The sequence below is a fragment of the Bos mutus genome, chromosome 9, assembly GCF_027580195.1.
Source record: "Bos mutus isolate GX-2022 chromosome 9, NWIPB_WYAK_1.1, whole genome shotgun sequence".
NCBI lineage: Eukaryota > Metazoa > Chordata > Mammalia > Artiodactyla > Bovidae > Bos > Bos mutus.
In genome coordinates this window covers 93917583-93942854 of record NC_091625.1, presented here as the reverse complement: position 1 = coordinate 93942854, position 25272 = coordinate 93917583, and the positions used below count along the sequence as shown (strand labels likewise).

Here is a 25272-nt window from a genome sequence, read left to right as displayed (position 1 = left end):
ACGATGGTAGATATTTTACTAACACTGGTTTTTCAAGGTTGCAAGTCAGCCACGCCTCCCATGGGAGGCCTCACTGTTGGCCGCTGATCTTGCAAGAGACAAGCAATTCCCAGAACACTCAGGTGGCCTAACCTCAGTGGTAGAACCCAGGGAGAGTCAGCGAGAGTCTGTTCCCATGGCTCTCAACCTTGCCCATGCGTACTTTCCCCACCTCCTTCTACTCCCCAGGCCTGGGTACTCCATCTTGAGGAATTTACATCTACTTACATATTCTTACATCCTTAACAAACATGTTATGAAGGAACTTCTGAAAGCTAAGAGACTTTGTAGAATTTTATTTTATTTTGGTTATTGCTTCAAATATACCTCCATGCTTTCTCAATTTTAATTTTTTTGGAAGAAACTCTTGGTGGCAGAATACAGTGGATCCTATTGTAGGAAAGGCATGTCAAGAACGAGATGGCCAGAGAAGGGACCAGCTTGTCTGGATGCAACGAAAGAGCGTCTCCAGCTACAGTAGGAAGACTCCATGGAGGATGAGGGGAGCCAAGAGAAGAACTGGGGGGATGGCTGGGAAGAGGTTACGGAGGAGCCAACAGAAGAGCTACTGGCTCCCACGAGATGGGAACCAACAGGGAAATACAGGAAATGTGAACTGGTCAGAAGAGACAGGAAAAACCCAACGTACAACCAGGAACAGTCTTAATCTGACATAAGAGGAGATGAAAAGTCTTCCAGGAAAGAATGTCATCTTATGGGCAAGTGAGTTAGGAAGCTTACTTGGAATTCTGCCATCTGTTACTTGAGCTATAACAATGAATCACTGATAATAAATGACTTAATTAAAGCTCCTCACTTTCTGAGAAGGACTTGAGTTGCTCATAAGAAAACCGGGAATAAGTTAATACCCAAAATACACACCCCAAAGTTTCATTTACATTGTTCAGAGCTGGCTACATCTGGCTCTGCATTTCCGTCTACCAACGAATAAGACCTTTTATGAACAAATGGCAGTCTTCCCCACAGCCATGAAATGAATTCCGGTTTCTCTACACTCTTACACAGTGTGAGTTACATGACAATGATGGTAATGTGCCTTGAAGTTATCTGTCACCTTGCAAGTTTCATTAAGCCCTTAGTACACTGCAATAGATTATCCGTGAAAAGAAAAACCTCCTAGCTTGTTTTCAGCTAAAAGATCTCTCATCAAGTTACTCTCACATCAAGTTTACTCATTTCAAGTTAAGAGTTGGAGACACGATTAGTGGCAAATGAAGCTCTCCAGAGAGGTCAGTGGATGGGAGAGGGTGAAAACATGATTAATGACTTGAATCCAAAAGTACTAATTAAGGTGGACGAACTTAGAGCCTGTTATACAGAGTGAAGTAAGTCAGAAAGAAAAATAAATATCATTAATGCATATATATGGAATCTAGAAAAATGGTACTGATGAATCTATTTGCAGGGCAGGAATAGAGATGCAGACGCAGAGAACGGACTTGTGGGGGAAGAAGAGGGTAGGCCGAATTGAGAAAGTAGCATTAACATATAAACACTATCATGTGTAAAATAGACAGCTAGTGGGAAGCTGCTATATAACATAGGGAGCCCAGCCTCACACTCTGTGAATGACACAGAGGGGTGGGATGGAGGAGGGAAGTGGGCTCAAAAGGGAGGGGATATGTATATACATATACAATTATGATTGATTCACACTGTTGTACAGCAGAAATCAACACAACATTGTAAAACAATTATCCCCCAATTTTTTAAAGAAAGCACTAATTAGGTTGCTTGATATACTTTTTAGTTACAGGACCTGTTGCTTAAACCAAAAAGGATAAAACTCCAGACCCTAGGAAAAAAGATACTGAAATAAAGGTTAACACAAAGGGACAGGAAACCCTCAGCCACTAAAGAAAGCTTAGGGGCAGCCCCCACGTGAACTGTAAAGATTACACAGTTTCCAATAATCAGGCAGGAGGAGGAGATGAGATGGTTGGATGGCATCATCGACTCAATGGACATGCGTCTGAGCAAACTCCAGGAGATGGTGAAGGACAGGGAAGCCTGGCGTGCTGCAGTTCATGGGATTGCAAAGAGTCAGACACGACTGACTGACTAAACAACTTTTTCCAAAATGGTATTGGTAATCAAATTGGACATGTTTTATCTTGTCTCCTGCCTCAAACTGCATTTAATTTATACCTAAGTTTGTGGAAAGAATGTCTCATTTGAATCTGTTTTTTCCACTTCATTGCTTTCCCTCTTTCAATCATACCAGAAGTCTATCTTTTGGCTGTTTATTTGCCAAAGAATTAGATCTGGTACCGTTTTTATTTTTCTGTTCTCTAGGTCATTAATGGTTTCCTTCCTGTTTTTCTAAAGTTTGTTTTGATGGCCGCTTTGTTCCTTTACTGGCTTCTAAATCCAGTTTTGTTTTTGTTTTTTGTACTAGACTTTTCTAAACTTTTCATTTCATTGGCTATCCAACATCCAAGTAAACTTCCTGTTTGTAGAGAATCCCAGAATAGATGGGAGGTGGGCCCCACCCCTGGTGGGGTGGAGCAGCTACCTCCTCCCCTCACTGGTCACCTGAGTGTGGAAATGAAACAGGTGATCACCCGGGTGTGGAAATGAATCAGGTCCAGGCGCTCCCTCCCACCCCGATCTCTGCCTCCAGAGCCCACGCTCGCTGCAGACAAGTGTCGCGGCTCCAAGTAGATGGCAGCAGCAGAGTCAGAACTCAGTGGTGGCTCCACAGACATCCTGCTTGTAGTGCCTGCGCCTCCTGGGACATCCTACCTCAGGTGTGATTCGCTGCGCTCAGCCACCCAGGCTCCCCAGCTCCTCCGGGCTGCCACGCCTGGTTCTGCAGCCTCCAACTTCAACAAGCTACCTGATAGCTTTCCAAACCATTCCTTCTCATGGAGTTCTATTTTGCATTGTTCTTATTGTCGCTTTCCAACTATTCCACCATTGCCATTTTGGAATCTCTGTCACCCACGAGCTAACGAAAAGGTCCTTAAAAAAAAAAAAAACACTGCAATTCGGGACTTCCCTGGCAGTCCAGTGATTCGGAACCTGCCTTGCAATGCAGGGAATGTGGGTTCAATTCCTGGCTGGGGAACTAAGATCCCACGTGTTGTGGGGGCAACCGAGCCCATGTGCCTAAACTACAGAACCCGCAACAAAACTACAACAAAAGATCCCACTTGTCACGACCAAGACTCAATGCAGTCAGATAAACAGATAAAAATCACTCCTGAAAAAGCCATTGCAATTGGTCAGGTTTGTGTACTCATATCTTTTGTGGTTGGTTTCTACTGTTGTGTCATTAGACGACACACTGGGAAGTACCTACTCGCTTTCAGGAGGTTAGGAACCTCTGTGCAGCTACTCTAATTAATTTTGCTAACGTTCCACAATCAGTTAAAAAACAGCAGCATACTTTGCCAAAACAGTTCAACATGTATTTATTAACTGTATATTGATACCTTTTATTTTCTTATTTTGCTTACCTGAGCCAACAAAATCAGAGGTATTGTTTCTCACTAGCATGATGTTTATACCAAACTTTCCTTGCATTTTCTAACAATGTTTACCTTAGGTATGTTGATGCAATATTTTTTGACATATATACGCTGATGACTGAATTTTTAAAGAAACTCTTCACGCGTGTAAAATTACTCCTTTTGATCTATGTAATATGATAAACACAATACCTTCTGTGCTGAATTCTCTTTGTTCTTAATAGTGAGTCTTGGGGACTGTATTTTATTTTGAAGCCTCTGGATACTAGTACAGCGCCTGATGCATAGAAGCTCATTACATGTCAGTAAACAGCGAGGATACTGGAAACCAGGAAGGGCACCATAAATCCCTGGGTTCTTTTGGCCCCTAAGAAGATAAAAATGCTAGCTTGCTGCATTCGCTTCAAATGATCTGCTTTCCTACGGAAAAAGAATATCCTCTCAGCATACCCAAATAGTTAAAAAGAAGTTCCAGAGTGCTGCCCTACACCAGAAGGTAGCTAGGATTCTAGATCTCAAATATACCAGACCTCTAACATTGAGTACAGCTGTGAAGCAGTGACTGGGCTCAGCAGAGTGTGCAGAGCAGACAAGACATCTGCAGTTCCGGCTCAGAGACCTCATCACAGAGGAAGCATCTGGACAGACGGGAGGGGGACACTGCAGGGCAGAAGGGAGAGCAGAGTAAAGAGCCCACGGGAGAAAGAGCGAGCATTTAAAGACGGCCATTAAGGCGCTTCCCTGGTGGTCCACTGGTTAAGACTGCCTTCCAATGTAGGGGGTGCGGGTTCCATATTTGGCCTGGAAGATGGGACTCTATCTGCCTCTTGGTCAAAAGGCAAAAGGAAAAAAAAAAAAAAACAGAAGAAATATTGTAACAAACTCAATAAAGACTTTAAAAATGGTCCACACCAAAAAAACACCTTAAAAAAAAAAAAAAGAGAACAATTAAACTCTTCCAAAACAAAAATTGCTGGGCAGGAGCCCCAGCAGAGGATGTCTGGAGGCTCTCTGTGCTATCCACACCAGAAGGGACAGTAGGGGACGGGAGAAAAAGGGGCCAGGGCATTTGGTGTGCGAGGGAAGAGGCCTGCAGGGCTGACGACGCGAGGGCTTCCCGCACCACCTCCTCTGGCCTCATGGCACCTCCAGATGTGGCGTCTTGGAGAAAGATGGGCTCCCATCTGTCCAGAGGAGGCGAAAGTTGGGGATCCAGGTTCTGCTGCTTTCATGCTGAGCTGGTCAAAATCAGACAGGCTCTAGTAGAGGCTTGCAAACGCTTGCAATGCTCCTTCCCGGTGTTTGGCAAACTTAATTTAGTTCTGCTGCTGCTGCTGCTAAGTCACTTCAGTCGTGTCCGACTCTGTGCGACCCCATAGACGGCAGCCCACCAGGCTCCCCCATCCCTGGGATTCTCCAGGCAAGAACACTGGAGTGGGTTGCCATTTCCTCCTCCAATGCATGAAAGTGAAAAGTGAAAGTGAAGTCGCTCAGTCGTGTCCGACTCTTAGCGACCCCATGGACTGAAGCCTACCAGGCTCCTCCGTCCATGGAATTTCCAGGCAAGAGTACTGGAGTGGGTTGCCATTGCCTTCTCTGAATTTAGTTCACAGTATATGAATAAATTACTTTCAAGTAAGTCCTTTTTTTTATTACAGGTTTAGGTTGTGTTAAGAAAAAAATACCCAATTCCAGGGGAAGCTGCTGGCTACTCCGACACTGGCCCAGAGTCCACCAAAGGGCAGACTTCCCTGAAAGGGTCCACCCTGGCCGACAGGGGGTGGCGGGGAGGTGGAGGGGGCTCACTTGGGGCTGGAACGTACAGAGTGAGTCTGAGAAGACCTCCCCAGGGAAGTTTTTGCTTTCCAACTCCTTCTGTTATTCTTTAAATGACCTGAGGGCTCCTAGGGGTCTGAGCAAACAGAGATGACCCCTTAGCCCCAGCTGTCAGTTGAATAAAAATGTTTTATAACATCAAAAATTGCCTGGATGAACAAACAACCCCAAACACTCTGTTTCAAATGTGCAGAAGCAATTTGATGGCAACACAAAGAGACAATGGGAGAGAAACAGAGATAAAAAGAGACAAAGTCAGAGAGAGAGAGAGAATGTATTTACTCCTGCAGTTGCAGCTCATGGAAAGCCTCCCAGATCACAGGAAGACAAGGGGGCTCCCATCGCTCTGTGATGACAGTCTCATTCTACAGCTCCCTGGGAGCACTGTGGCAGGCCTGCCCCCATCACGCACGGTCACAACACTTCACTGGCAGGCTCTTTGTGAGCCCTCGGTGTGCACCAGGTCCATGTGTGCTGGGCACTGTCTCGCTTCATCCTCAGGATAAACCTACAAGGCAGTACTGGGATCATCCCATCTTACAGATGTGGAAACAGTGAGGGTAACCTGCCCAGGTTCCAATATTATCCAAGGGCAGGACCAGGACCCAGTCCTGGGCATCTGTCCTTAGAGCCGTGTCCCAACCCCTGGCTCTGCTAACCTGTTCTACGTTAGCAACAGAGTGTGCTCCCCAAAAAGCTTTTCCCTCAGCCCTCGACTTCAGCTACAGAGCCCCTACAACTTTGCTCTCATTACTTACTTAACAAAGAAAAATACGCTTTAGGAAGCTGCATTTTCCTCTCTCCTCTCCCAGTGCAAAGTGACATTGATTTGCATGCCTAGGAAGGACCAACCTGAGCCCATTCATTACCATGGAAGGGAAGCCACATGTTCGAACACTGGCTTTCAGCACATCATTGTACTTTTTTCCCCTGGCTGCAGAAAGTAGAATTCTTTCAATAAAAACTTGCCATCTAAAAATAAAGTAGTGGCAAACTCTGCAATTATACTTCTCCATTGGAGACAACTGCTTTCCACTCTATTTTCCAAAATGGACAAGGTCCAATTTGTTGGTCAGCTAATGGGTCACACCCAAGGCCCAAATGTAGTGTAATGAACTCGAAAGCCAAAATGATGTAGGTCTGAGTTGCTGTGTGGTTGTTCCCTGAGTGCAGCAAGTACATTTACTTTCCATCAGCTGTGTGCTATTCCTCTCACCTGTCCCCCACAGAGCGGGGCCCTGATTACCGTTTGCCCACTTTCAGCCCAAGGACCATCAAATGAAGCTTAGAGGCAGCTACTGGCAATGTGCTCCTTGTCTAGTTCCCTCCTCTGCTGCTGCTGCTGCTAAGTCGCTTCAGTTGTGTCCGACCCTGTGCGACCCCATAGACGGCAGCCCACCAGGCTCCGCCGTCCCTGGAATTCTCCAGGCGAGAACACTGGAGTGGGTTGCCATTTCCTTCTCCAGTACATGAAAGTGAAAAGTGGAAGTGAAGTCGCTCAGTCGTGTCCGACTCCTGGCGACCCCATGGACTGCAGCCCACCCCTAACCTTCCCCCTTCTGCTCCTTTCTGTTTGCAGCTCTTCATCCTCCCATTACAGGACAGCATCAGGCTTGCTTGTGGAGTTCTGGGTTACCATGGTGACTTGGAGTTACCAAAAAGGTTGCTCAGAACCTATCAGAAGGGCTCCTGGACACTACAGACTGATGGCTCTTATTGTCTCACTGGGAGTTTCTAGCAACTCAAGTGGTAAAGAATCTGCCTGCAATGCTGGAGACCCGGGTTCGATTCCTGGATTGGGAAGATTCGCTGGAAAAGGAAATGGCAACCCACTCCAGTATTCTTCCCTGAAGAATCCCATGGACAGACGAGTTTGTCAGGCTATTGAGTCGGACATGATTTAGCAACTAAACCACCACAGAAGTATACCATTAACTAGATGAGTAATTCTGGTAAGAGGATTTTACATCTAATACATCAGGGTTCTTTGAAGGAAGAAAGGTGAAGTTGCTCAGTCGTGTCCGACTCTTTGCAACCCCATGGACTGTAGCCTACCAGGCTTCTCCGTCCATGGGATTCTCCAGGCAAGAATACTGGAGTGGGTTACCATTTCCTTCTCCAGGGTTCTTTAAGGGTTATTAAACCTATGGTGGAGGGAATAAACGAGAGAATCTGATGAACTTTCAGAAAGTGTTTTACGATATAACCGAAGAGAATTTTAAAACACTATGAGACAGAAAGGAACGTTTTATCATGATTAGGAATCCACCCTACAGATGGAATATAAATGAACAAATAGAAACAGTCAGCTATCTAGCAATGGGTAAATACATTTATAAATGATTAAAAAAAAAAGAGGTGTCCCGTAAACTCTTCAGGTCTGCAGGTAACCACTCCCTCCCTGTAAATGCCAACTGGAACAAGTCATTAGACCTCCAGGAGAAGATACGCAAAATAACAGAAGATTTTTAGGTGAAAGAATGTAAGTTACATATTATCCCATCATATAATATTCCATCATGTAATCCCAAAATTACAACCCAAGAAAGGATCCTGTGAATCCCTATGGATTGTTTTCCTGAAGATATTTAAGCCACTGGGCCACTTTGGCTTGCGTGTCCTCAAGATGGGCATGGGATGGTCACTGGGGTTGGAGTCACCCGGAAGGGTATCAGAAATCACACAAAGGCTGTCTCATGACCTTGTAAACCCTGGTGTGTGTCCTCACATAGAGGACCAGGGACAGGTTTGGTCATCATACCTGCAGAGGGCCACAGTAGACCAAGACATTGGTCAGAGAAAGCCAATCAGAAGTGTCAAGGGAGCAGTAGTAATAACAGAGGAACAGCTAACAACCACAGAGAATTTACCAAAAGCCAGGCACGAGGCTGAGTGCTTTGCACACTTTAACTCTGCTCTCTCAATCATCGTGTGAGGTAGGCACCGCTACTGACCTCATTATAAAGATGAGAAAACCAAGGCATACAGAGTTGAGGTTGCATGCCTAAATCATGAACCTAGTATTTGTACCCAGGTCATCGGGTGCCAGATTTCAGGCTTTTAACTGGTTCTTACTACACAAGAAAGACAACAAAATTCCATGATGTTTTGCTGGGGAGGCAAAGGCTAACAGTAATTTTTCCAAGTGAGTAAAACAAAGAAAAGGTCTGAGAGGGAAAACATGGACTCCCTACCAAATTGTAGATTAACATTAAAGTTACAGTAAAAGTCAGGCCAATAAACAAAAAAGCTTTGCACAGCAGGAAACACATGATATAATTTTTTTTCTGAAGAAGAATCAAGACCACAAATTCTAATAGGCTCGGAAAATGTTAGCAGTTGGCTATGTGTTACTAAGGGGAACAAGGTGTGTTCTGAGGTGTTCTGTCTTTTCAGGTGTGAGGTTAACAGGATTTCCATGCTTGTTTTCCCAGGGAAGTCCCTGGTTATTTCTGTTAGAGGCAGACTATGGGACTGAAAAAATGTGGGTCTTCCCCCACGTGGCAAAGCTGTGGTCCCTTTCTCATTACCCTTCCTGTCACTTGGGGCTTCCGCCGTCTCCTTGCTGACCTCATGTCTGACACACTCCATCCTGGGGCAGAGTAATGGTCTGCAAGTGTGGGTAACATGTCTCGGTCTGATGGGATGAGCTTGCCAAGTAATCCCCAGGGGCTGGGACCCACACAGAGGCAGAAATGCTGTGCTGTGGTGCTGGCGACCAAGCAGCAGGGCTAAGCCTTACAGCCGAGGCCCTCTGTGCTCCACCGTGTTTCCTCTGCCCGTTTCCTAGCCTGTCCTGGAGGCAAGCTGACAGCGAGGGCAGGTCTTGGTGGTCTCTGGGGCCACCTAACAACATAACTGTGGGCCCAGCAGTCTCTGAGCCTTTGCCCCTTTTCTTCTCCTTGGGCTTCCATGGCCTCCAGCTCCCCAAGCAGAATGCCTTCTGAAGAGCTGGGAGAATCCGGCTACACACGTGGCCAGCTCCTCTGGCAATGGAGGGTCTACAGGTATCATGGTTTTACTTCAAGTGTCTGCTGACCTGGAACCTCCAGGGAACAAGAACCCCCACTCTGGCATGTGTGGTCCCTGGGAGGAGAAGACCTGGGGCATTGTGCTGTCCTAGGGATGTGCTGCAGGATGTAAGAAGGAAAAAGAGATCTGGCGATGCTAGGCTTGGTGAACGGGATCAGCGGCAGACCGTTGATCAGATCAGAGGCAACAGAACTGAAATAACTATTACCCAGTTGCTTAGTTTTGAAGGATTAAAGAGACACACATGCTGGCTCTCTTTAAGCACAAGGTCTCTGGTCAAATGAAATCAGGCTACTCCATCAGCTGCAGACATTTTAGCACAGCCTTAAAGTTGGAACAGAGGCAATTCTGGCTTTGACTCACCTACGCAGTTATCGCAAAGGCTACAGTGAGAGGCACGAGGGGGCCGGAAAATCTTGCAGGTGAAACAATATTTAAGTTTCACAGTCTGGCCATTGATGATGACTTCTTTGGTTCTGGGAGGTGGGCGGTACCCCCCTGAACTGGTGCCATTTGCGATATCTGTGGAGAAAAGAAAAAAAAGCACAGGCGCTTAACACAGCACGTGAACTCTGAAGGATCCTGCCCCCAGGCGGCCTGGAGTCTGCATTTCCAAGTGCAAGGCCCACAGGCACCTGACCCCTGACACAGAAATGCGGGAAGACACAGAGCGCCGGCCGTCCCAGAGCCTTTACGCTCCTTTTGAGCCTGGGACCGCATTTAGGAAACCAGGCACGTGGGAGAGACCACGTGACTGAGCTCTGGCCAATGGGGTGCTGCACATGTGGCCCCCGCCCAGCCAATGGGCACCTCCCCTGAGCCACACCCACTCTTCCCCCACCCATCCCAGGTCACCTTGGAGATACAACCTGGGGGCCCTGAATGACTATGCCCCTGTGACTGCCTCACTGGATCATACTGTTACTTGTGCACCAAAATCCTTCCCCAGTTAGCGTTGTCCTAATTAACGTTGTTGCTCAGTCCCTTCCCTGGAGAAGGAAATGGCAACCCACTCCAGTATTCTTGCTTGGAGAATTCCATGGACAGAGGTGCCTGGTGGTCTACAATGCATGGGGTCGCAAAGAGTTGGACATGACTGAGTGACTAACACACTTTCAGTCCCTAAGTCTCCAACTCTTCGAGACCCCCATGGACTATAGCCCACCAGGCTCCTCTGTCCATGGGATTCTCTAGGGAAGAATACTGGAGTGAGTTGCCATGTCCTCCTCCCCGGGATCTTCCTGACCTAGGGACTGAACTTGCATCTCATACATCTCCTGCATTGGCTGCTGCTGCTGCTGCTAAGTCGCTTCAGTCGTGTCCGACTCCGTGCGACCCCATAGACAGCAGCCCACCAGGCTTCCCCATCCCTGGGATTCTCCAGGCAAGGACACTGGAGTGGGTTGCCATTTCCTTCTCCAGTGCATGAAAGTGAAAAGTGAAAGTGAAGTCGCTCAGTTGTGTCCGACTCTTTGTGACCCCATGGATTGTAGCCTACCAGGCTCCTCCATCCATGGGATATTCCAGGCAAGAGTACTGGAGTGGGTTGCCATTTCCTTCTCCACCTGCATTGGCAGGCAGGTTCTTTACTACTTAGCGCCACCTGGAAAGCCCCAACTAAATCGTTCAATGTACATTAAAAAAAAAATAATTTCTGTAGTTTATTGGCTGACCAGCATCTTTAATTTTTTTAGAACCAGTTTTCAAAATGTTGAAGAAAATACTGTTTTTTAAAGTTTCTTTTAATCTTGTAAACTTATAATCTTATAACCTCCCTGAGTTCACATGAGACTCACCCAGGAAGCTTCTCAAACTCCCCTAGCACAGAGACCTGCCCCAGATCCAATAAACCAGAATCGCCCCTGGTGACTGTAATGTGCTGTAGGGCTGAGAGGCCCTGCTCCACAGGAAGATAAAACACTCTTTTCATCTAGACCCCTCACAGCCGTAAAGAATTGAGGGCAGCTAGCAGTGGAAACAGGAGGCCACGGGTCAATGGAGAAGAGTGAGAATATCCGTGAGGGCTTCAGCTGAGACTCCGCAGCTGATAAACAGGTGGAGCAGAGCCTGGTGGGTGGAGGGAATCTTGGGAAACTTCATGGTGTTCTTCAAAAACAGAGATGGAAACACTAAAGGTACCTGTTCATTTAACTCAGAAACTGTCAGACAGTGACAGCTGCAATATACTTTTGGTAAATTTCCAAAGTGATAGGAAAGAGTCCCACGATCCACTCAGCTCTCCCCCACCCCTCACTCCACAAACTCAACCTGGGCAGGAATTGAATGGAGAGCTTTCAAAGCTACTGATGCTACTGACCCACCCTTATATATATGTATATATATATACACACACACATATATATGTATATTCTGATGTCCTTGGAGGGGTGCAGCCTGTCATCAGAGGTTTCAAGAGCTCCTCATGTATGGAAATTTTCAGCCAAAGCTGAGAACCACCATTGCAGGGCCTGGTCACTGCGGTCCATGCAGAATTCACACTGACTGAGAGTTTGTCAGAGATGTGAGCTCTCTCTCAGTCCCGCCCATAGCTATCGAGGTCACTGTGCCCCCTGCCCACCGGGGGGAGGGTGTCACACATCTGGAAGTTTGAGAACCTAGCTCCTGGATGCCTGAAAACACTGCCCATCCACACATCACGTGCGCCTCTTAACCTCATGTGCCTCTGTTTTGTACCCCTATACACTCATGTACATGGTAGAGAGCTAAACTTACAGGACACAGAAACCTAGAAAAACTTTGTGGGCGGGAGGGGGCCGCTTCACACAGCACAGTCAGCCCCCCGAGCATTTTCACACGGAGAACCTGGTGACGGGAACAGCCAATGGTCTCTGCAGAGCGGCACCCTCGGTGCCTCCAGCTGCTCTCACTCACAGAATTCACAAGTCATGATTTCAGGAGGTGCCCATTTACCGCAATCTTTTTTTTATCCCCCCTCCTAACTATCCAAGACCTTATCGTGCTCTTTGCATCTTCAGTTTAGTTCAGTTGCTCAGTCGTGTCCAATTCTTTGAGACCCCACGAACTGCAGCACGCCAGGCCTCCCTGTCCATCACCAACTCCCAGAGTTACCCAAACTCATGTCTATTGAGTTGGTGATGCCATCCAACCATCTCATCCTCTGTCGTCCCCTTCTCCTCCCACCTTCAATCTTTCCCAGCATCAGGGTCTTTTCCAATGAGTCACTGCTTTGCATCAGGTGGCCAAAGTATTGGAGCTTCAGCATCAATACTTCCAATGAATACTCAGGACTGATTTCCTTTAGGACTGCCTGGCTTGATCTCCTTGATCTCTTTGAATCTTAGACAATTCTTAAAAAAAATTTTTTTTTTTAATTCTGTATAGTGAATGGGTAAATGGCACGGAGCAGGGACAGAGAGAGTGAGGAACAGCCCTTCTACTTTACCTCTCCACTGAGAACAGTCATTCTACTTGGAATAATGAAACAGTGGGACTGTTATTATAAACCAAGGACTCTGGGTGGCCTTGCCAGGCAGGACACCCTCTCTTGGCATATCCGCCACCTGCCTGGCACCCCAGATGGCTGCCCCATGAAACGACAGAGTTCGGCAGGCACCAGAGAAGCACCAGCTTCCAAAGCATGTATACTGGGAAGAGGGTGGCATCCCAACTGATTCTGTGATGAGAAAACAAAGAGGCAATGTGGCTGTGTATTTCCTGGAGCATCAGGGTAAAAATAACTGGCTTTGAACACATCGAAGATAAGGTCAGAGCTCTTCCAGTGCCAACGGAATGCCACTGAGGTCTAAATTAATTATGACTTTGCCTCACTAGCCTTGTGTCAGCTGTGAAATCTACTGTATCGCTTTAGCTCTTGCAAACATGAAAACTAGGAAAACCAGAGAGTCAGATAGAGGTTTAAAAGTAACAATAACCCAGTCAATAACACTTGTGTTACTTTACCCAGAAAAGTTTAAAAACTGCTTTGCCAAGAAAAATATTTTAAGAAGCAGGGATGACAAACTTATTCACACTACAATGACTCCTAAAAAAACCCAGTTTTAAGTAGCGAGTGTGCTAAATCTCTTCAGTTGTGTCTGAATCTTTGCTAGCCCATGGAGTGCAGCCCTCCAGGCTCCTCTGTCCATGGGATTCTCCAGGAAAGAACACTGAAGTGGGTTGCCATTCCCTTCTCCAGGGGGTTTTCCCTACCCAGGGATGGAACCTGCATTTCACAAGTCTGCTGCACTGGCAGGTGGGTTCTTTACCACTGGTGCCACCTGGGAAGCTGAATGGTTTACCTTTATAAATGATTCCCTATTTAATATATGCAAAATACCGCACCAGAGGCAATGGAGGACCCATAAACAACAGAGATGTTGCGTGAGCAGCAGTGAGCGAGGGGTCCTGCTGGACTGTTTGATGAGCCGTGAGTCCCCAGCCACCCTTGATCTGCTGTCCTCCCAGCCTTCAGAGCCTACTTCCTAAGTGCACATCTGGCTATGGAGACCCCACAGCCTCTGGTGAGGCACCAAGGTCGTCTGTGCGGGCTGGTCCTTCTCTTCCTGCCGCACAATCTCACCCGAGTCGGGGGCTGTGGCTCCTTGGGCTCCAGAACAGGCAGGCCCCGCTGTTCAGGCTCCCAGCATCTCTTCTCTGCTCCGGCCGTCCTGTCCTCTGGATGTGCCTCGTCCTAGAAATTCCACTTCAAGCCTCTCCTGTGCAAACGCGCTGAGGGCACTTGCTTCCTTGGACTCTCACTGCACTTGACTGCGTGTTTATCCAGCCAACAGATCTGTGTCGTGCTCGTAGGTGCCAGCCGGGTGCTGGGAGCTGGGGATGTTGCAGGAACTTAACAGCTGGAGAGGTTCACAGGCCCGAGGGGAGACCCTCTACCAGGGAAGTGACCATAAGGGTTTATCTCCGAGTCTTCCCCCAGATGTCAGGCCGGGAGGGGGACGAGGCCTGACCGATTTCTTGTTCCCGCTGTCCTGCAGAGGGTCCAGCACACAGTAGGGCCCCAGGAACTGCCTGCCAAATGGAAGGTCGGTTGTCCTGGCCAGTCTGGAGGAAGGATGCAGGAAGCACAGGGTCCGTGTCCCTGGTCCTGCACGCCCACCAGTCAGAGTCACACAGCTCGGGGACTTGCCCCGCCCCAGGAGCTCCTCTCTCAAGGCCTTTTGAGGCTGTTGCTCCTTTTTACTGGTCCTCTCTCTCTCTTTCTGAAAACATTTGACTGCTTCAGGTCTTAATTGTGGCATGCAGGATCTCTCTAGTTTCTCCGAGGCATGTGGGATCATAGTTCCCCAGCCGGGGATTGAACCTACATTCCCTGCATTGCAAGGCAGATTCTTAACAACTGGACACCAGGGAGGTCCCTTTACATGTCCTCCTTACATCTTTTGCTGGTCCAGAGACCCATTTAGCCATCGCCACCTGGAAGGTGCGGGCAACATGGGTAGCTGTGTGTCTCAGTTCAGTTCAGTCTCTCATGTCCAACTCTTCGAGACCCCATGGACTGCAGCACACCAGGCTTCCCCATCCATCACCAACTCCCGGAGTTCACTCAAACTCATGTCCACCGAGTCGGTGATGCCATCCAACCATCTCATCCTCTGTCATCCCCTTCTCCTCCTGCCTTCAATCTTTCCCAGCATCAGGGTCTTTTCCAGTGAGTCCATTCTTTGCATCAAGTGGACAAAGTACTGGAGCTTCTGCTTCAGCATCAGTCCTTCCAATGAAGATTCAGGACTGATTTCATTTAGGATGGACTGGTTGGATCTCCTTGCTGTCCAAGGGACTCGCAAGAGTTTTCTCCAATACCACAGTTCAAAAGCATTAATTCTTCGGTGCTCAGCTTTCTTTATAGTCCAACTCTCATATCCCTACATGACTACTGGAAAAACCATAGCTTTGACTAGACGGACCTTTGTTGGCAAAATGACATCTCTGCTTTTTAATATGCTGTCTAGGTTGGTCACAGCTTTCCTTCCAAGGAGTAAGCATCTTTTAATTTCATGGCTGCAGTCACCATCTGCAGTGATTTTGGAGCCCCCCAAAATAAAGTCTGTCACTGTTTCCATTCTTTCCCCATCTATTTGCCATGAAGTGATGGGACTGAATGCCGTGATCTTACTTTTCTGAATGTTGAGCTTTAAGCCACTTTTTTCACTCTTCTCTTTCACTTTCATCAAGAGTCTCTTTAGTTCTTCTTCTCATTGTATTTCAGGGTACCTCCAAATTGTTGTTTCTTTCACATAATACATTCAACTGTTGCCCCAGACTAATGGCTTCCTAGCATGCCCAAATAAAGGGCAGATGGGATAATGGAGCCTTGAAACCCAAGGCTTCAAACACCCACCTTAGGACAAAACCCATGCCCCTTCGACATTCAGACTGGCAGCAGTGGCCGGTCATGACCTGCTCCTCAGCGGGAAGGATGACAAACACCCGGGGCTGCATCTCAGGGCCCAGTGGGGGAGTTCCCAATCTAATCCTCAGTTACTCTGTGGTTTGGGTTTTGGCTTTTGCTGTTGACCACAGTGGTGCCTCTGCTTCTTAGACCTGCTCTTTGTGGTTTACAATGCAGCTGTTGAAAAAGAATAGTCAAAGTCTGCAATAGCTAATGGGTAAAGAACACTAGAATTTGGGGGGGGGGAACCTCTAACAGTTCTGCAAGTTTATACGAGTCAGTATTTTTCAAGGATGTTTTTATACACTAGCATTTTGAAAAAAAATTTAAAAGGTTGAAATGGTCTTCTGCTTCATTGTCCTTGCCCCTACCACCCCTCCAAATGGCTCGGAGTTGTTGGCACAGGGGCAGAAACAGTCACAGAATTTCTGTCTAGTATTAACCTCGCAGGCAGCTTACAGGCAAAGAATTAGGAGAGCTGGGGAGAGGGGATGGGAGGCTGGTGTGTTCAGGGACACAAAATGGCCTGCTCACTAAGCTTTTCACTCACAGAGAAATCCTGGGCTTCCAGAGGTCTTAAGTAAGTTGTTTGTTAATATATGCCTATTTCAAAGCCACTCTCCAAAAAGCAAGCCATCTTTTCTTGGGAGGAATCAGAGTGCTAACACGCTGAGAGACCCATTTGTCTGCCATCTGATTTAATCCCGCCCCAAATTCAGGGGGAAAATGGATGAGCTTTAAAAGTTGCTGAAATCCACCATGAAAAGTAATGCAACTCCAGTTTTTTGGGGGGCCCACACTGGGCAGCATGTGGCATCTAGTTCCCTGACTAGGGATTGAATCCATGCCCCCTACAACGGAAGCATGGAATCTTAACCACTGGACCACCAGGGCAGTCCCTGAAACTCCACTTTTTAAAAATGCATATGGGGAAAAGAAATCCCAATTTGCAAAAAAATGTAGATTAAGATTCTTTTCCTTTATCAAAAAGATGCAGAACAGCATCACACCCTGATGTACGGGTGTTTTATAGACCATTCACTAGCTGACAACCTGTCTGCCAGACCGGGAAGAATGAAGATAAAGCATCTCTGCATTAGGGTACAGTCACAGGAACCGTATGATCTGCTTCCCACCCAAGCCTCCATGACTACACCAACTGCACGTGCTGGAGGACAGCTGTTGGATCTAACGAACCTGCAGTTTTCATAAGGCTCATTTCATTGACGCTCTGAAGCGTCTGGGACACAAACCACCCAACCTTGGAGTGGTTGATCTATCACAAGATGGCTATTTTTGGAGCCATTTAAAGCAATCTCTTAGCTAACAATTTGTAAACTTCCAAGTTTACAGAAAAATATTAACAATGACGATGTCAGACAAGCCAACCTCTATTATTTTAAGTGCTTGGGAGAAAAGGCAGGAGAAATGCTGCTCTGTCTACAGATAGTTGGTTAGGTTTCCACTCGAGAGAGTAAAAATGTGGACTTTTTCTCACAAGTATTTTGGGTGGCAGCATCTTTGCTTCTACAAATATTTAAATACAAAAATGCATACGAGGGTTCATGGAGGGTGACAGTCCTCTTCCTCCAGTTAAAAGCTTTGGCAAGTCCAGCCTGGATGGGCGGGGGGTTTGGGGGAGAATGGATACATGAATGTATGGCTGAGTCCCTTCGCTGTTTGCTTAAAACCACCACAACATGGTTTGTTAATCGGCTATACCCCAATACGAAATAAAAGTTTAAAAAAAAATAAAAGCTTTGTAAGTCACTTTGTCTTAAATGTTTGCCTTCAAGGACTGAAGCTGATGGCTGAGTTAAGGCTCAGGCAGGCAGAGTTTCAAAGCTGAACCACATGTAGGGCAGTCAGCAGTAAGGGTGTCCTCTCCTTAGGGGGGCTCATCCCAAGGAGAGGCAAACAGTGTCTGCAAAGCCAGACCGAGAGAAGAAGGGAAGCCGATGTGGGGGCCAGAGGCAAGGGCAGGCCCTGCGTCGCCGGAATGAGTGCTGCAAGGAATGGAAGACATGTGACATCCAAGGCCAGGTACGCTTTCCAGAGAGTTCACTCACTCTCTTAACACCCACGAGAGTTGGAGGCACCCTGGTGGGCAACACAGACCGTCAAGGAGACCTGGTCCCTGCCTTCAAAGAGTTTGCAGTCTTGTGGAGGAGACAGATATGAATTATAATCACACGACTGAATGCTCGTCATGCACAGATGAGTCAGAGTAGCAGGGAAGGCTGCCTGGTGTGGGGCCTCTTCCCATAAGAGGTGGCATTGGAACCAGGATCTGAAGGACCACTGAGTTGGTTTTCCCTAGGCAACGTGTGTGTGTCGTGGTGGGGTGGGGGGCTACTTGGTTGTGTGTGTATGTATGTGTGTATGACTGCATGCGTGTGTGTGTCGTGGTGGGGTGGGGGGCTACTTGGTTGTGTGTGTATGCATGTGTGTATGAGTGTGCATGCACACTGGGAGTGGGAGCAGGGCGTTCTGGGTGAGAGAGTAAGTAACTTGTTCCTAGTCCTGAGACTGGAGGCAGGTGGTACATCTGGAACCCAAGGGAGGCCAGTGTGACCAGGATCAGAATGAACAGGGAACAGCTGTGGGGGAGGAGGCTGGGGCTAGATGGCCCAGAGCCCTGTAGTCAGGTTTGGGGTGTTGGCCTTCAGCCTAAACGCAAAAGGAAGCTTGATTGTTAGTTTCATGTCAGCTTGGCTAAGCTCTGTGCCCAGATGTTCATCAAACACCAGTCTAGGTGTCACTTTGCAGGTAATTTTAGGTGAGATGAGCATTTAAATTGGTAGACTTCAAGTAAAGTGGATTGTGGGCCTCAGCCAATCAGTTGCAGGCCTTAAGAACGAAGATGGAGGTTCCCTAAGGCAGAAGAAATTCTCCTCGAGACGGCAAAGTAAGAAACCCCCTCTGGGTCTCCAGCCTGCTGCCCGGAGTAATTTGGACTGAAGACTACAACAACTCTTGCCCGACTTTTCAGCTTACCCAACAAATTTCACTTGCCAGCCCCCACAAGTGCATGAGCCAATTCCTTAAAAATAAATCTATGGATTTATTTTTCTATAACTCCTGTTATCTATAGCTCCTGTTGGTTCTTTTTCTCCAGACAGAGAATCCTAACATAGAAGCCAAGAAGAGTTCTATGCTATGTAGGAATTAAAAATATCACACTGAATGCAGTTTCAAAGATGGATTGGGTGAGAGGGAGGGAGAAGCAAGATGGATTTAGGACCAGTTAGAAGGGATTTGAAATACAAGCTAGAGATGAAATCAGTCTGCAACACGGTGGTGCTGTGACGATGGAGAGAAATAAATGGATTAAAGAAATATTGAAATGGTAACATCAGTTATCTCCTTGCAAGGAGATCAAAGCAGTCAATCCTACAAGAAATCAGTCCTGAATATTCACTGGAAGGACTGATGCTGATGCTGAAACTCCAATACTTTGGCCACCTGATGCAAAGAACTGACTCATTAGAAAAGACCCTAATGCTGGGAAAGATTGAAGACAGGAGAAGGGGACAACAGAGGATGAGATGGTTGGATGGCATCACTGACTCAATGGACATGAGTTTGAGCAAGCTCCAGGAGTTGGTGATGGACAGAGAAGCCTAGTGTGCTGCAGTCCATGGGGTCACAGAGTCGGACACGACTGAGCGACTGACCTGATGTAACAAGTGACCAGGATGAGCTTCAGGGCTTGTGGGAACGTACAGTGAGGATGGGAGATCACCTCCCGGTATTAAGCGGGAGGAATCACCATACGGGCAGGTATGTGTACAGACCGGGACCTCAGAGGAAGGGCCAAGGCTGGAGATACATGTCCGACAGTGACACAGGGGAGAAGGTGACTGCAGAAGGTGTGGGAAGGCGAGAGGGCCGAGGGCTGAGCCTTGAGGTTCCCACACCTATGTTTGAAAGCAAGGAGTGCCCAGCGGATGGAAGGAGGGCACAGTGTAGCTACGTCCCTTAGTGTGAGCCATCCGCTCTCAGGAAAACCTGAATACTGGGTTCCCTTCGGGAGACTGACTGAGCATCAGCATAGCAAAGACGCTGGAGAGGAAGCCCAGGCTTTCCCCAGCGTTCTTAGCTCTCCTGCCATCCGAGGACACCCCTGTTCTGCAGTGCGGGGCAGGGAGCCGATGTGTCGTGTGGCACACCAGCAGAGGAAATGAAATGCAAGAGATGGGAGCTGGTGGGGACCTTAGGAAACAGAGGGAGAGGTTGTGAGAGACAAGTGGATGCCAGGGTGGAGCGGGAAGCAACTGCACCCCCTTGGGGCTGGACCGAGAGCCCTGGAAACAAACCAGACTGCCGGCTGGTGAGAGGGGATTAACCATCATGCCCACGTGCATGGAGATGGCAAGAGCCTGGGGCTGGCCACCATAAGAGACCATAGACTTGCCCTCAAATGGAGAAGAGTCATCTAAAGATGCAGAGATCTAGAGAGGAATTCCCAAGCAGGGATGAAGGTACCTACAACAAATTCCTGGGGATGGGGAGCTGCAAGGGGACCCGGCATCTTCCATAAAAGAGACTGGCCTGCCTGCTGGAGGCACAGGTGATGGTGGTGCTGGGTACCAACTTTATTCCACTGAGGCTCAAACCTGTTCTGGTGGTCCACCTTCAGGAGCACAGCAGGGCCAGCAAAGCTGGCTGTGGGGACGGTGGCTGCCTAGGAAGTCCTCAGCGATCAGAACTGAACAGGGCAGGAACCATGCTCTCTGGCTCTGAGAGGGAGGGATGCCAAGCCCCTCACCTGCATAAATTGAGAAGTCAGGAGTTGTGGGAATGCTTACATTGTGAGCTCCGACAGGCAAAGAAGGGGGAAATGATGAGCATAAAGGGCAAATCCACATTTCATAAAGAGGCTTGGGCTTGACCTTGCCTCCCCTGCACGCGGTTTTGAGTTGCAGGAGGTAATTGCACTTAGAAACCGCCGAGGAGCGGGGCTTCTTCTAGACCTGGTCATCAGAAGGCTTGTGGGCTGGATCTCCTTTCGGGGAGAACTTTGCCAAGAAAAGAACATTTGTCAGATGAGAATTTTAATAGGCATTTCTTAGCCCCATGAGGACTTGACTACTTAGGACTTTAACAAGAGATTGAGAAAAACACAATAGAAGTATTTGTAGAGAATTGGCTGGAGAATCCCAGGGACAGGGGAGCCTGGTGGGCTGCCGTCTCTGGGGTCGCACAGAGTCGGACACGACTGAAGCGACTTAGCAGCAGCAGCAGCAGGGCAAAGCAACCTTTTTCTGTCTACTTCATAGAAAACAGAAAAGGTAGCCTCAAAGAATGAGCTCAAGGTGCTACTCAGTGCTGGTTCATTTATTCACTCATTTGAATATGTATTAGGTACTTCAGTTCAGTTCAGTTCAGTTCAGTTGCTCAGTCATGTCCGACTCTTTGCGATCCCGTGAATCACAGCACGCCAGGCCTCCCTGTCCATCACCAACTCCTGGACTCCACCCAAACCCATGTCCATTCAGTAGGTGATGCCATCCAACCATCTCATTCTCTGTCGTCCCCTTCTCCTCCTGCCTTCAATCTTTCCCAGCATCAGGGTCTTATCAAATGAGTCAGCTCTTTGCATCAGGTGGCCAAAGTATTGGAGTTTCAGCTTCAACATCAGTCCTTCCAATGAACACCCAGGACTGATCTCCTTTAGGATGGACTGGTTGGATCTCCTTGCAGACCAAGGGACTCTCAAGAGTCTTCTCCAACACCACAGTTCAAAAGCATCAATTCTTCGGTGCTCAGCTTTCTTTATAATCCAACTCTCACATCCATACATGACCACAGGAAAAACCATAGCCTTGACTAGACAGACCTTTGTTGACAAAGTAATGTCTCTGCTTTTGAATATGCTGTCTAGGTTGGTCATAACTTTCCTTCCAAGGAGTAAGTGTCTTTTAATTGCATGGCTGCAATCACCATCTGCAGTGATTTTGGAGCCCAGAAAAATAAAGTCAGCCACTGTTTCCCCATCTATTTGCCATGAAGTGATGGGACTGGATGCCATGATCTTAGTTTTCTGAATGTTGAGCTTTAAGCCATCTTTTTCACTCTCCTCTTTAACTTTCATCAAGAAGCTTTTTAGTTCTTCTTCACTTTCTGCCATAAGGGTGGGTCATCTGCACATCTGAGGTTATTGATATTTCTCCTGGCAATCTTGATTCCAGCTTGTGCTTCCTCCAGCCCAGCATTTCTCATGATGTACTCTGCATATAAGTTAAATAAGCAGGGTGACAATACACAGCCTTGACGTACTCCTTTTCCTATTTGATCCCTGGTCAGGGAACTAGATTCCCTATGCCGCAATTAAGATCCAGCATGCCACAGCGATGATCCAAGATCCTGTGTACTGCAACTAAGACCCAGGACAGCCAGATAAATGAATATTTTAAAAAAGATCAACCAAACAAAAAACAAATAACTTTTAATAATAGATCTTAAACTTGGCTGATGATCAAGATCACCTAGAGCAGCGATTCTCAACCTACTTTTCTTGTGTTGTGGTTCCAGGAAGCACAGGTAGAAAAATACCATGAGAGATAATAGCTGTGGTCTGCAGTGGAAGCCAAGTTCAGGTAAGGAAGGCCCATTAAATTAAACTTCATTAAAAGGGAGGCTTGGTCCCGTGTGTGCTCTCATACAAGAGATGCCTATGAGGATGAGCCTCGTGACTGTGAGTGGCAAACATCAGCCTTTGTTCTATTGCAAAAATAATTCCACGCGTATAAATCCAATATCCTTAAAGATAGTTCTGAAAGCATACATTCCTGAAAATAGGAACATTGAATGGCACCGATGAAGAGAGTCTTTTTTTTTTTTTGATCCAATGGAGAAAATAGGCCTTAGTTTCTCCACATTGAAACTATGACAATTTGGGTGCCTGTAGTTCAAGGGCATTGTAGTTCATGGAAAGACCCTGAACTGTCAAATGCTATGATGTTGATAATCATCAAAATTTCTTTTTGGGAGGGTCTGTCCAAATCCTATAGGGCAAAATTATCTCTACCTAATCTATCTATCTATGTGTACACACACACACACACATACACATCACTACTTAGCACAATTAAAGAAAGGAGAAAAAGAAAGTGCTTAGTAGTTATGATCTTTTTAAACTGAGTTAATTCAAAACATGCTCAAAGCAAAATGAAAATTAATGACTATCTTTTTTTTTTTTTTTTTGCCACACTGTTTCTTTTCCCGCATGGATGGCAAAGACTTACCCTTAAACAAAACAAAATAAAGATGACTTTGTCCTTGCAAAGTTTTAATTTCCCTCAAATTTGGTCAAAGTTTTCTGAACACACACAGAAAACTGCTGTGCTGCATAAATGAAAATCAATTCTTCTACTGAAGGCCAGAGCGAGAAATATTTGTGTGTGTTTCTACTCCATGGGGCGCAGTTTCTGCATTGTCAGAAGCTACTAAATATTGTACAATGATAGAGATCAATTTGGGTTGTCAGTGTTTGCAATATTATAAGACAAGGAGATGAGAACAAAGGTAAAACCAGGGCACTAGAAATCATGCGAGGGCAGGGCGTCACCATTATCACCAGGAAAATCTGATCAGCTCTTATTGAAATTTGAATGGCATTAATACAAGGGCAGTAGCAAGGATGCAAGAACCAGCTTATATTTCATTCTGTACAATAATAAGATTTTATCTTTAGCACTGAGGAAAAGAAAATTAAGGATGGAAGTACAGAACTAGTGGATACTACTTACAAATATACTATACGTTAATAAAAAATGCTCATCCACTATGATCATATACTCTTTTCTTTTTAGTCAACACAGGATGGTTAAAATGAATAAGAATCTTGAGTAAGCTGACAATTATAAACCTATCTATCTATCAACACATTTCAGAAGATTCAGAATATATCATATTAGCAACAACCATTTGGAAACTATAAGGGGGATATAATCCTATTTACAACAGAAAAAAACAGTCACAAAATTCTAGGAATAAACCTAACTCCCCAAAATAGGAGGGAGATCTCATAAAGAGAACTATAAAACAAATATAGAGACTTGAAGGAGATTTTTAAAAACATGGAGAGACATTCTCTGCCTAGTTTACTTCATGTATCTATTACACTGCCAAGCAAAGTCTCAATATAATTTGGGGAAATTTTGACAACCTGGAAAAAAATGATTCTAAGTTCCATCTGCAAGAATACACAGGTGACAATATTTGCAGAAGTAAAATAATGAGGGGAAATAATTGTCCTGGGGGCGGGTGGGAATGAAAACACTGAAACAGAGCATTCCCAAATAGATGCAGATTCTATGAGATTCCGTATCTGATACAGAATTTCAAATCAGTAGGGTAAGCATGGATTAGCCAATAAATGGAATCAGGATAAACAATCTTTTAGGGGGGGGAAAACTCTAAAGTTGGAGCCATACCTCAAATCTTATACCGAGGATTTAAATGTAAAAAATAAAAAGATACAAGAACTAGAAAAATATACATACACTTAAGATTTGGGGGTTGGGGAAACCCTGTCTAAATATATGACAAGGTAGCATACATAAGGAAAAGATGTTGTGATTAAAGTTTTAAAATCTGTATGTCAAAAAACTCCATAAAGTGCAAATTATAAATTACAAATATATTTGTTTTCATATGTAACAAAGGGTAGTATCTTTAAAGAGCTCTTGCAAATGATTAGGAAAAAGGCAAATATTCCACTTAAAAAAATTGGCAAAAAGAATGAACAGGCAACACACACACACAAAGAAGGAAAAGGGGCAGTAAATACATTTAAGAAGTTCGTGGTTTGCTCCTCCCAGTTTCAAACGAAGTCGAAGTTTAGTTTCATGTATTTTAATTTGTCTGCACCGGGGTCTTACTGATCTTCTCTGCCTTGTGTGGGCTCTTTAGTCGAGACATGAGAGATTTAGCTCCCTGACCAGGAATTGAACCTGGTCCCCCGGACTAGGGGTACAGAGTCTTAACCACCAAACAACCAGACAAGTACCCAGAAGTTAGTTTTAAATGATAACATTTAGCATCAGTGAGAGAAAGGAGAACAGACATCTCATTACTTTTTGTGTGAATATAAATTAATATTACCTCCTGAGGAATAAGTTGGCTACATATCTCAAAACCTTAACAATGTAATATATTCTTTGGCCCAGCAGTCTTAGGCCTTTTGACCTAAGGGAAACTTTTAGGAATATTGATTGCATCACTGCTTTTTATTATTAAAAACTGAGAACAACTTAAATGTCAATAGAGGACATTGGTTAAAAGAATTACGACATAGGATCACACAGTGGACAACTATACCCCCATTATAGATGGAGGCGAATGGTTCACAGCACATTAAGAGGGAGAAAAAGATCTGTTTCTAAATAGTAATGCACAATGTGAGCCCGTGTTTGTGTAAAAATACATTACTCCAAGAAACAAAACTAGGAAACATCAGATCTTAACCATGGG

General features: G+C 46.1%; 1 protein-coding gene across 4 annotated transcripts in view; it reads right to left on the bottom strand.

The window, feature by feature from the left end:
- ZDHHC14 (zinc finger DHHC-type palmitoyltransferase 14) overlaps positions 1–25272 on the bottom strand; it is a 298788-nt gene that overhangs the window by 68832 nt on the left and 204684 nt on the right. For all 4 annotated transcript variants that reach the window (XM_070376943.1, XM_070376945.1, XM_070376944.1 and 1 more), the window contains exon 3: positions 9765–9923. In XM_070376943.1, coding sequence (XP_070233044.1) covers positions 9765–9923 — 159 coding nt within the window. The remainder of the gene's footprint in view (positions 1–9764; positions 9924–25272) is intronic.